The sequence below is a fragment of the Fusarium verticillioides genome, genomic scaffold (assembly GCF_000149555.1).
Source record: "Fusarium verticillioides 7600 supercont3.26 genomic scaffold, whole genome shotgun sequence".
Taxonomy (NCBI): domain Eukaryota; kingdom Fungi; phylum Ascomycota; class Sordariomycetes; order Hypocreales; family Nectriaceae; genus Fusarium; species Fusarium verticillioides.
Genome location: NW_017387870.1, coordinates 36,698 through 48,768, shown reverse-complemented (window position 1 = coordinate 48,768; position 12,071 = coordinate 36,698). Strand labels below are relative to the sequence as shown.

The following is a 12,071-nucleotide window of genomic DNA, read 5'->3' as shown; positions in this document are numbered from 1 at the left end:
GGGTCCACGCTAAAATGGAAGACAGGGCTCATGGCAATCGGTTAGTTAATAAGTAAATACTGATTGGCTATCACGTCACCAGGTCCCAGCCGCACTTGGTACATACTCTAGGGAGATATGGTTAAACCATTGTCCGATAAAGTTAATTCTGGCGGGAAACAGTACTATTATATATCGGATATTACAGCTTTCCCTCTGACTGAGAATAGAAAGAAGGCTTATTACTTGGCGAAGACATGCCAGTGAATCTACCGGTACTGCCCATAGTTCAGAGTCCTGTTGGTTTCGATGGCATCTTGACAGGGCAATTTTGAGTTTTCCGGGGAGCCGGGCTCATGCATTAGTTCACAAGCGATCCACTAAGGAGCGTTGACTCTGAAATGTCAGAGTCAACATTGGCGAAGGTGCATGGATGAAATACTGCTCACTGCGTGCGTACGAATGTCATGCGGGGAATCGTACGTGGCCCAGGGTCTGTGCTGTTCGCCCATGAGGATTGTGTGCGTTTCTGCCAGGAATAGGGGACTCGGGGATTACGAACTAAGACGCCACATTAGACTGCGGTTCCACTTCCGTTGATTCGACTCGGCACGGCACGGCACGCAAAGCAAGGATTCCTTCTGAGCGACGCGGGAAGAGACAACAGACAAATTTTCAGCGGGATCGCATGGGGTTCACCCCCGGAGACGCTAAATACGCCAACCAGTACTGAACTACTCCGTACAGAGTATACGGTCACGAAATTGAGTGGCACCTGTAGATCCAACTTTGGATATCTACATACATGTTGGGCTGGTAGCAACATATCAGATCCTGACGTATCGGCTACTCCAGAAAATGCCAAAGCGACCTACTCAATTTCGCGAGGTTGTACGGCATGATCTGTTGGTTCTAAAGATATGCAATACAGGGTATAGATACGAGCGAGCTCCTCTGAGGTTCCGAGCGTACAGTATGTACGGAGCATTCCCGTGGTCCCTGGTAATCCTTGAGGGTGTCATCAGGGGTACCCGTCTAAAACTCGGTAGTTAATATATCCGAGGCAATCCCATCCATCATTCATTATATGACCTGACCGGCTTTTTCAGATCCGCATAAACGCCTAGCTGCACCTGACTTCTGCTTCCAAATCGCCACCAGTTTTTCGCTTTGCAAAGCGTCTGCAGAATGTCGATGGGAGGAGATGGGCCGTGGGCCATTGCCGTCATGTGGGTATTGACTGCTGTGGTATTCGTCTTTGTTCTATTACGGGTTTATACCAGAGTTGTTGTTGTCGAATCATTTGGCACGGATGATCATGTCTACAATTTGGCATTTGTAAGTCACCATCAAGCCGTTTCTCATATAACGATTTGTGCTGATGCTTGCACCACTTGATAGGTCTTTCTCCTTTTCTACACCATCTTCACGACTGTCGCGGCCCATTATGGCTTTGGCCAGAATGTTACTGTTATCATGGCTCGAGACCCTGACGACTTGCCCTTTGCTATCCTCTTCGAGGCTATCGGTCAGACCTTTGCCGTTGTTGGGATGGCAGTTGCAAAGTGGTCTCTCGGGTTGTTTCTGCTTCGAATTGTGAAAGAGCGATGGCATAAGATTGCGATCTGGGTTTCCATGGGATGCCTTGCCGGCGCATCAATATCGACTTGCTTCGTCTTTTGGTTACAATGCACACCTCCGAAGTATTTGTGGGATCGGCGCATTCCGGGAAAGTGTACAGTTAATTCGACACCAGTGTCGATGATCCTCTGCAGTAAGTGTTTGGTTGACTCTCGTTGAAGTATTGCAAGCTGATACTACAGTCCTCTGCGTGATTGTTGATTTCTTCTTTGCTGGCTTTCCCTGGCTTTTTATCTGGGGCCTGCAGATGAATAAACGAGAGAAGGTGGTTATCCTTTGCAGTCTTAGTCTTGGTGTGATGTAAGTTGCTCTCTTCTTTATTCCCTTTTCGTACTGCTGCTGATTCTCTTTCAGTGCTGGAGCTTGTGGTATTAAGCGCACTCTTGAGGTTCCTGAGCTGTCAAGCCCCAACTACTCAAGTAAGTCGTTCATTCACAGGATTAAGTAGACGAGTTCTTATCTAATTTTTACTCTTTAACAGAGGATACTGTTGGCCTTATCGTATGGTCGGCGGCCGAGATAGCCGTAACCATGATCTGTATTGGCATCCCTGTCTGCCGCCCCCTATATAAGCGATACCTCGATAGATGGACATCCCGCGATGGTAGCAAGTACCGCGAGCATAGCGCTGGCGGATCGCATCCTCTACAGACTATTGGTGGAAGTACACTGAATCCAAACACACCGGACAAGAACAATAGCATATCTGAGGACTACGACAAGGAAGAATGTGAGAGGAGGATTGCCGTGAAGGGCCCGTTTACCAAAACGAGGGTTTACTCCAAAGGCATCCACAGGCTTCGAGATGATAACCAGAGCGATGAAGAGATCTTGGGACCTGATTTCCGAAGAAACCAGCAAATGGACCTCCACGGGCAGGAAGGGGGGGGAATTCGAGTGACATATGAAGTGACGACTTCACGGCAGGGTATATAGGTAGTTTTAAGCGAGCTAGTCTGGCTGGTCAGTTTGACCTATTGATATAGGCCTTGTGGATAAAATTACATTATGGAGATTATCAAAGTACCTTACGTAGCCGAAATCGTTCCTTTGGTATTCCGTATCGTGATCCGCATACTTGATGTGATATTGATGGAATATTTTCTTCCAAACAAGTTTTATTCCCTAGATCTCCTCCATATTTCCTTGACCTTGAGACCTCCCTCCTCATCTCAGTTGGGTCCCGGCGAACGGCCTTGAAACGACCTATGAAGCGCCATAATCCGGAATGTAAGTCGGCCAATTGGGGATATGGGCGCGTGCCAATATCACGTTACCAGTGGGTTCTAGGAGAGCAACCTACCGGCTAATTGTACCTGCGTGAAGTCCTGAGCTGATCCAGTCAAGAATGAACCACTGGGAGGTCACACATGATTTCCCAGCTTCAGCAGAGCATTTCATACATACAATCATGATCCACATGATTTACTCCTCAACGAACGCTACAGCGGCATAGGCAACGGCAATCTGAAATGGGCTGTGGCTTCAGACAGCTTCAAGTCTGATTCCATACGACAATGAGGTCCATGAGAGCATTATGTACTGTGGCCGCGGCAGGTTGCGTAAACTGAGCATTGCTATCTACTAACTTTTCATTACAGAGAATTCCTTGAGGGGGTCTTACTCGGGCCTGAATACCTTAATGAATTCATTCTCCAGCGCCATAGAGTTGCTTGCTATCAGTTAGCCGCTGGGTGACAACGCTAGCATTGCTGTAGCGCGGCGACTTGAGAGTATGGGTTCAGTTTCAGCAAGATATAGATGAGGCCTTTTCCTCTTAGCTAGTGAATTATGCTATATTGGCGATGGGATTCTTCAGTCAAGGCCAATAGTTCATAGGCGCAGCGATTGCTCTTATATCAATGTGCTGGTGAGCAACAACCAGCATCTCTATCTCGTATGCGTCAAGAATGGCACGGAGACTGGTTCCTCCGTGCTCCACGTAGGCCCTACCTGGCTATATGATGCGGGAGATATGACGACCGTGGTCCCTTGAGTCTCAAGACTCCTATCTCTCTCTCGGGTCCAAGCCTAGTTTTCGTGTTTGGCATAGTTCAGCTTTGGCAGAACTCACTTGTGTTTGGTCTTTTCCTGAACAAGGACGAATTTGGCAGCTCGGTTAGTATTACTTGCCGCCTGTATGTGACCGATGTTGGCCGCGATCCTGATGGGAGGCAGGTCTGCTTTCCAGCCTCGCAGCCTAAGACCGTGCTGACGAAACCGAGTTCAGCATCGTTACATACGATTGTTTACAGTGAATATTTTGGATGAGTGATGTTTCTAGAGTATTCATACCTGTCATGAAGGACAAAAAACAATTCAGGGCTTCCTATATAGAGTGTTTAAACAGCAAGCAACCTAAAACTTCCTGATATATACCCTCATAGTCACCACCTAATGCTTACTTCACAGGCACAAGGACTCCCCATTATGACCCCTCAGCAGGTCGAACTAGCGCTCAGATGGATATTCATACATAGGAGATCCCAAGATCACTTTCTGGTCCAAGACATCAAACTCTATTGGCCAAGGTGGCCTTTCCTGATTCAACGCCACAGCCTGATTACGCTTACTTGCAATGAGGCAGCAAAGGTTTTTACTCTCTGTAATTATTAGTCCGCGCAAACATGGCAATATAACTACGAGTGTGAGACTTACGGATTTTCCATAGGAAGACCTGTAGTTGCAAGTGCTCTGTAAATTGTTTTCCGTAGAAATCGCTACTGAGGTTCCATCGATGCAGCATCTGTTTCAAGGATGACTATCCAACGCTGAAACATATCTAGCTTTAAAAAAAAGTGTAACAATAGTTCATCGTGTCTCCGGTACTAAGTTTCTGACTTAAAGTAGCTATGATTACCTATCCTTTTACAGTACTTGTCTGCGGCCTCGGACTTCGGCTAGTGGTGACCAGAGGACCTCGAGGACTGTCTGCACCCTTCTGCAAGGCGACAGCCTATTTGTATGATAGCAACAAATCTATTGGCTTTGCCGCTGCCAGATCATTTGCTTGCTGGGTCCGATATCGATCTGTTTCTCCTCTGCTTCGCCTTTTCTATCCGATAGTGGCTGGTGGAAATCGATCTCTAGTCTGCTCAAGTAAAGCAAGACACCTGTAGATTTTGATTCTAAGCCTTGAAAAGAGGTTGGACATTATACCTCTTGCCCAAGCCCCATCTGTGGAAAGAAGACGATGGCCAAAGCCTTGCTGGTTTGGGCAAAGTCGTCGCTGCATACACAGAAGATGACAGGTAGCAACAAAGGTGCAGCTCCTGAATATAGAGATGGCTTCGCGAGAGAGCAACGCCTGAGAGCAACGCCTGCGTGAGCTCTACAATATGAAGGCCGTTTTTGATGCTGTCTTAGGTTAGCCAGGTATTCACTGTAGTAGTCTCTCAACCTTGTGCAGTATCGAAACCCATCATTTTGGGTGCACAGCCCCATCAGCTAGCTACACGGCAATGCTTAACATTCTATATAAAGAAAAAGATCCAGATGCGTCGACTCCAGTAGAAGAAGCGGCCTATTGGAAAGTCTAGATTCTGCTTTTTAGATGACAAATGTCTAGAGATGAGAGCTGAAAGTTCAGGTAACATATGAAAGCCATTAGTGCAGCGAGCGGTTCAACCAATCAGAACATCATGGAGGCATAACTTGAGTCCGAGGGATTAGTGCTTGGGGGTCTGGGATATCTCATATTGCATCGAAAGTTTGAAGTTCAGTATGTCTGGAGTTCTCGAGGAAAACGTTATGGATGGCTTACTTGGGTTGTTGTTAATTTTTACCCTGGAGGTAATAATGTCGTTTTGTGTGCTATATCAAATGACAATCTGACCAGCGATTGCATTTTAGCTTATATTAATAAACTTTATAAAACAATACTATAAGTTTAAATTAAATTATTTAAATTTAATATAGATTATTAAATCTTATTTATATACCTAAGGTAAGCTTGAAATAATGTTTTGAGAAGCATTGACCTAGAGCAGCAAGGCGATCGATCTTAAGATCAGTCGCGCTAAGATAAGATAAGCAGATCCTTATCACGTGCTAGCGCGAGTTTTTCGCGAGGCAGAAAGTGGTTTCCTGGTCAATAGAGGCTCCACTCTGAGGAACGCCCAGCAAACGCGGATTTCGCTTTGCTCGTCACATCGTCATTCAAACAACAACCGCAACTACAAGACACGAACGAAGGTGAGCAGACTTTAAGCAGCTATCCGATCCTACTAACGTGCTGTGCGATACGTGTAGAATTTCTCAATCATGGCTTCTCCTGATCAGCGCGCGCCGGCGCCTCCCGCCGAGGAGTTCAACCAAGACACTGTTGCTCTACACCTTGGCGGTCTCGCAGACCAGGCCAACCTCTTCCAGTCTCAGAACCAGAACCAGGCCACCCTCGGCCGGATCCTTGCCACGGTCGAAGCTACCAACGATCGCATGGGAGCGATGGAAACTCGCATGGGAATAATGGAAACTCGCATGGGAACAATGCAAACTCGCATGGCTGATATGGAGAAGGCCATCACTGATCGCATCAACACCATGGAGACTGGGATTAACCGCCGACTCGACAAGCTTGAGAGCTTTGCTAAGAACACCAACGCCCGCGCCAAAAACGCTCGCGCCCGCGAGCTTGGCATTGACTACACTCAGTGAATATTGACAAAGAAATAGGTAAAGAGCCACGCAACAAATTGCAACCTGAATGAGTTATGTAGGCAGCCACTTCAATCAGACGGCGCTATCAGTACCTCACTTTATGATTACGATAGACCAGGGTACGATACTCACAGGCAGTGTAACTCCTGGCTCTGACGTTAAGTCTCGCATAGCATCAAAAATTGTATCTTGTCGATTTCATCAGCAGTCAGCCAATTTTGCCCACCCATAATTGACTATTGAGCTTCGCCTTTGCAAAGGCGGTATGCTCATTACCCAATAAGCCAGTCAGCCAATTATGGCAAATGTACAGGGATTTAGCTACGGCATAATTTGATGACTTGTTCAGAAGTCAATAAATGCCACGGCATGGAAAACAATTTGAGGATAACCAGTGCCAAATGGCAGTCAAGGCTTTTCTCTCAGAATCATTTATATACATTATCGTTAACTCAGCCTTGGCTGACAGGTCTCGTCCGGAAACTCACCATGGGTACCTGGCTTTGTTCTAAGAGATGTTTCTTCTCTACATTCCGAGGGGACAGAGGATTCATTGCAAGGTATATATTTGTTCTTACACACTCTCTGCTCCTTACACTCCCGTCTCGATGATACACGTCTGAAGATGATTATTATTAGAAGCCCGGATGTAGTGAACAAGTTCTGTATTTACTACGACGCGCCAAGGTGAAACGAGAAGGAATTCACCAAAGTTGCTTTGCAAAGAACAGAGTGTAATTGGAGCGAGAGACATGTTTATGCATTGTTGTCAACGTCCTTCAGGAGTGTCCATCGCTTGCACTCATGTGACATCTACCCTCAACCTCAATCAGATTCCAGGATCCAATCGGAAAACGCCGTCATTTAATCTGGAAGCTACAGTCTTTCCTCGGCTTGAAGACACCCGAGACCCTCCTCACCGGACTGCTGACGGCATCTGCCTGGTACTAGCTTTCATCTCCTGGTGTGTCCTGGCCAGTCGGTAAGAGATTGTCCGAGGCGTTTAGCCCAGCTTCTTTGGACGTCTTAAACAAATCAACCTTCGTCTTCTTTGCCTTTTCCTCAAGCTTCTGGCTTGTATGGAGTCCCCCTAGTATAGTACTAATAGTGGCGCCCTTAGAAAGAACAGCGAGCTCACTCGACTTCCAGACATCGATGATATTTGATCGCCGGTGCGTCGAGCAGATAGTTGATACCAGAATAAACAGGGCTATGATCTCCTGGAGGCAGTGTAGGGTCATCCAAGGCCACACCACCTTGTAGACTGTAGTGAATGATAGCACAGTGCCTTTCCCTTTCACCTCACCATCGGCACCGCGACGCAGAGCATTGCTCATACTTGCCGCAACATTCTTGAAGATTGGCTCGATGTCGTCGGTCTCCCAAAGCACCTTTGCTGTGCTAGGGCGATAGTCCTCCCTTTGCCTCCCGCCACTAGAAGAAGCGGATAGGTAGAAGCCGTTAGGAATGACCCAATCTTCTACAGCTTGGGTGCAATTTTCTCTGTTCAGGCAGCTGGCGAAAAATGTCTGCATGTAGTAGCTAATCCCATAGACAGCCGTGTCGGAAACATTCCATGCAGTCATTCCGTCAGCACTGCGAAGTCGTAGGTCTGTTCGCCTTATGAATGAATCGTGAGGGTGGTAGGCCAGACTCTTCAAGACTGTGTCTGATACGCCGTCACTGGCCTGGAGGAGCGAGGCCAACGATGCCCAAGACTCCGGGTCCCTCTCCACGTCCTTCCGCTTTTCTGACGTGAAGCTGATTTGACTGTTGTTGTACTTTGCATTGCCGTAGCGCCGGACACAGTAATAAAGAGCACATTCTGAGGCCATGACTCCAAAGCTTGGCCAGGTGTCGTGCGAGTTTGGGTTTGGCTTAGTGGCCACTTTGATGACTGTTTGTGCCCAGATCAGAGTGTCAATATAGCTCATGGCAACAGTGCTGTCAGGGTCTGCCGTGCCGCTCATTGTCATGTAGACCATGGACTGACTAGGGCCATATTCGTCGTCGATGTTGTTCAGGAATAGGCCATTCGGTAGCGAATACTCGGTGCTGTTCCGTCCAGCCTGCGCATAGCTCTGGTCGAACTTAAGGTCATTGTACAGTCCCCCGTTGCTTAGTGTATTTGTCTCGAGATGGTCGGTTATGTTGGAGCACATGCTGCACACCGATAACGACTCCCAGTCCTCAAAGATGCATTGGGATCCCTGGCAGGAGAACGGGGTCTGCTGTTGAATTGCCTCAGCATCTGCCGAGAACCCAAATGCGATGGCAGCTTGCATGTCGAAGTCGGCGTTGGCGTAGACATCAGGACCGAGCAAATCGACGCGGCCATCTTCGGTCACTATGCGCAATCAGTAAGCCATACTATACATATTGGAAAAGGGCAAAGAGCTCCTATACCCGAAACTCCAGATAGTCCAGTGAGCATGATTCCCCGAGAGTATCGTGATGCATACGAGATGCTAGCCTCACTAGAACTTTCTCTTTTGTCAAAACTGATTAATTTCTGCGCAAAGGGGTCCAAGGCGACAGCTAGACACGTGGCTATAGCTCCAATCTTGACAATAAAGCTGGGTAACGCGTCAGGTAAACTTCTGTCGCGAGCAAGGATGTAACGAACCTAAAAGGTCAAGACTTACCCGCCACGAAAGTGGTAACAGACTTTTTCTTTGTTACTGGCGAAGCCCGGCCCTCGACGAGGTAACCAAGGCAGAACATTGCGAAGACGGTGACCACAGCGCAAGGTCCTAAATAGTAGCCGGAGACTCCCCTGAAGCCCGCGGCTCGCGTCCGAGACGGTCTGAAAATCATACAGACATCGCGACTTTTGAGAAAAGAGAATCCAATTTTGCTGACTGAGACATGCCCCGATGATCAAGAGTAGAAACACACCATTGGCAGTCGAGAGGGCAGATACTTTTGCGTTGAGAGTTTCGTCGTTGCCGTTCACGGATTGACCATTTGACCTCTTCAGCACGAACACCATGCTCACGACCAAACCGATGGAAATAAACATTGAGAGAAGCTGGAACCACCAAGGCTTGATCAACGAAGAAAATAGTTCGCGACACCTTTTTCTCAAGCCCATGGTGAATGGTAGGTAAAGTTAGATGAAGAAAAATATCGAGAGTTGAGTGCGTGGATATTGTAGAGCTAATGAAACAGGACTTTGGCCACCTGTAATACCTTATGTATGTGAACCAGGAAGCGTAGGGGGAAAGATCAGGCAATCTGGAAATCTGCACACTTAAGCGCTGTGGCGTCGTGATAATTCTAACAAGTGCTGATGGAGGTTCGAAAATGGCCGCTATTGGATATGAAGTCTTATGTAAACTTACTCTAGGTCTCGAAGCAGGCTGAATTTGCATCGGGCTCTGCCATTCCTGACTGCACTGAGACACGAGCTGAACATGGTAAGCGCCTTGAGCGGCACGGCATTATTAGGAACTGCATGTCTCAATGTGACCTCTATATGTGTATGGTTTGGCATTTGAACCTAGGAACAGGTTGCAGTATCTTTTACAGTACTGTTCTCTCGTTCGAGAGAATTATGTAGACATACATCATGTTAGCCTCTAAGTCAGTAGCCATAACGCCCAACACATGCACTTCCCGTCAGCTTTGTCTGGTGTGGCTTGCCGCTAGTAACGCCGAGCTGAAAAGAACCCTTGGTTTGAAAGCCGGTGCAATCCGCTGAATATGCATGCTGGCATGGCAGTAAGCTGACAGGGCGCCAAAGATTTGGAGAAGACAATTCACCTCCAGCCATTAAGTCTTACATTTAAACTCCGCCTCTACTCTTATAACAAATACTAAATGCCCATTCCCACTCAGACTCTTACCTGAAACATCAAACCTCTAGTCATAATGGCAACATTCAGACTCATCAACCTCTCGACTGGTGTAGTCAGCGAGCAGGTCTTGGGTACCTCACCACCATACCTAGCCGCGTCACACGCCTGGAGTGAGCAACGATTTCCTCTCGGTAGGAAGTTTTTAGAAAGCCCAGGCCGACAAGCCCTCAAAGCAGTCAATGAGCAGCGATTTGCTGGTACAGTGGACTATTGCTGGGTGGACACAATCTGCATTAATCAGCAAGATGATGCAGATATGAACCAGCAAATTCCACTGATGGGTCGCATTTTTGGCGATTCTATCGCGGTGGTGATTGTATTAAGCTGCGACCTGCAGATGTCCCAGGCGAGCGTAGATCGAGTAGTGGGACAGCTCAAGCCTGCGGTCAGAATGCATGAGGAAGAAGAATGGACCGAGCAAGGTACGATTTGGAGGACGGGACATGGGCGAAAATTGATCATCAGAGGAATGAGGGGGCTGGCAAGGCTAACTACCACGCCCTGGGCTACACGGGTATGGACTTTGCAGGAATACATCCTTGCCAGCCAAGTAATATGGATTGGAAAGGAACTAGTACCCCTCGTCATTCAAGATATTCTCTTCTCAGCGTTACCGGATATCTGCGACACGCTGAGAATTGAGGAATGTTTCGGAGACGAGTTTCATAGATTATACAGTTACTTCAGTGGGATGGCGAATATGCGTTTGGCCCGGGGCGACAGAACACGGGTGATGGAGCTCCTCGGAAATCGGTCAGCTGAGCTGCCTCGTGACGAGGTTTACGGCATTATGGCTGCTTCCGGGGTGGAGATCTCAACATCGACAAGCGAGACGAACAAAGGAGCTTGGAGCAAGTGGTTCGAGCAGGCTGTCTCTTGCGGTCACTTGAGATGGCTTCTGATGCCGGTAGCGACACCGGCGCCTCTAACACATCGAGGCAAGCCTAGCTGCATATTGCCAGACTTTGATATAAGGCACAAGCTCTCTTCTTCAAGCTGTCTGGATACAGTCAAGCCACTAGGACTTGTTCGCATGGAGGAGGGGACCGCGATAGTCGACGGCCGATGGTTAGGTGTTTGCACAGTCAAAAAGCACTTGGGTACTGTGCATGAGCCTGTTCCTAATGAAATACATCGCGACATTACCCTAATTCTATTCAGTCAGGGTAAAAGTCGCAGAGCTCGTAAGGTCGCCAGTGCTTTTGGTGGTGGGCGATACAATTCTCGACAAATCTGCGTCATTGCAACAATTCTCCAGAGGAACTTTCGCAAGGCCGGCAGGGCGGTGAAGCTACAGAGAGAACGCGATTTCCGCTTGCGTCTCCGGAATGCGATTGAACACACCATCTGGGGTGACTTTATGGAGTTTCAGATGGGACAGATGCCGGGAATGAACGAAGGGACTGCTTATCTCGCAGAACTTCGCCGAGGGTCGATCTTGGTGGAGGTCCCGATTGTCCTTCCTACCGCGCAAGCCATGCCGAGTACGGAGCTAGGTATTATCGATCTAGGAGCCCGCACAATCGATAAGAGATGTGTCTTCATGATAGTGGCTGGTGCCAACGCCGACGGCGATATGCGCGGTTCTGTCCTGCACAGAGTTGCTGTAACCCTGCCGGTCACTGGGGACTACGAAAGTCACATCGAAAAGCTCCCTTTGCGGGGGTTTGCCATTGGGGGAGAGGCCTGTCAAATCTGTCAGCAGGAAATGGTTATCTAAGGCAGAACAGCTAAAATAAATATGCTTACGGCTTGAAACCACGCCACCAACGTAATGCTCGATTTTCAGCCACTGTTCGCCAGCCAATAACCCTTGTTATCTTAGTAAGGTCGAGTAAGAAGCAACGCAACGTGTTGGGTTTCAATTGGTTATAGAGATTGAACAAGTGGCAGTGCTTGGAGGCGAGGTCACAGGCTACATTCTACGCTTTC

The 12,071-nt window shown here is 48.0% G+C and overlaps 4 protein-coding genes across 4 annotated transcripts; 3 read left to right on the top strand and 1 right to left on the bottom strand.

The window, feature by feature from the left end:
- The first annotated feature begins 1,087 nt into the window (after positions 1 to 1,087).
- On the top strand, positions 1,088 to 2,661 carry FVEG_14001 (hypothetical protein). The gene is made up of 5 exons (XM_018903339.1): positions 1,088 to 1,317; positions 1,381 to 1,753; positions 1,803 to 1,920; positions 1,975 to 2,039; positions 2,102 to 2,661. The coding sequence occupies exons 1-5, from the start codon at positions 1,168 to 1,170 to the stop codon at positions 2,554 to 2,556; spliced, it is 1,161 nt and encodes a 386-aa protein (XP_018762440.1). The 5' UTR covers positions 1,088 to 1,167; the 3' UTR covers positions 2,557 to 2,661.
- Positions 2,662 to 5,790: 3,129 nt separating this feature from the next.
- On the top strand, positions 5,791 to 6,574 carry FVEG_14000 (hypothetical protein). Its single transcript, XM_018903338.1, has 2 exons — positions 5,791 to 5,814; positions 5,872 to 6,574. Exon 2 carries the CDS (start codon positions 5,884 to 5,886, stop codon positions 6,274 to 6,276), a length of 393 nt encoding a protein of 130 aa, XP_018762439.1. The 5' UTR covers positions 5,791 to 5,814; positions 5,872 to 5,883; the 3' UTR covers positions 6,277 to 6,574.
- Positions 6,575 to 7,226: 652 nt separating this feature from the next.
- FVEG_13999 (hypothetical protein) lies at positions 7,227 to 9,003 on the bottom strand (the record flags this gene model as incomplete). Its single annotated transcript, XM_018903337.1, has 2 exons — positions 7,227 to 8,626; positions 8,925 to 9,003. 2 exons carry the CDS (start codon positions 9,001 to 9,003, stop codon positions 7,227 to 7,229), a joined length of 1,479 nt encoding a protein of 492 aa, XP_018762438.1.
- Positions 9,004 to 10,152: 1,149 nt separating this feature from the next.
- Positions 10,153 to 11,859, top strand: FVEG_13998 (hypothetical protein; the record flags this gene model as incomplete). The annotated part of the gene is made up of 1 exon (XM_018903336.1): positions 10,153 to 11,859. One exon carries the CDS (start codon positions 10,153 to 10,155, stop codon positions 11,857 to 11,859), a length of 1,707 nt encoding a protein of 568 aa, XP_018762437.1.
- Positions 11,860 to 12,071: the final 212 nt, after the last annotated feature.

What these genes read in the sequence shown, in the direction of transcription:
- FVEG_14001 (XM_018903339.1), top strand. Translation starts at nt 1,168, where the DNA reads ATGTCGATGGGAGGAGATGGGCCGTGGGCCATTGCCGTCATGTGGGTA. An exon ending in AGTGTCGATGATCCTCTGCA is followed by an intron (nt 1,754 to 1,802) that starts GTAAGTGTTTGG and finishes CTGATACTACAG; the next exon opens with TCCTCTGCGTGATTGTTGAT. An exon ending in GTCAAGCCCCAACTACTCAA is followed by an intron (nt 2,040 to 2,101) that starts GTAAGTCGTTCA and finishes ACTCTTTAACAG; the next exon opens with AGGATACTGTTGGCCTTATC.
- FVEG_14000 (XM_018903338.1), top strand. Translation starts at nt 5,884, where the DNA reads ATGGCTTCTCCTGATCAGCGCGCGCCGGCGCCTCCCGCCGAGGAGTTC.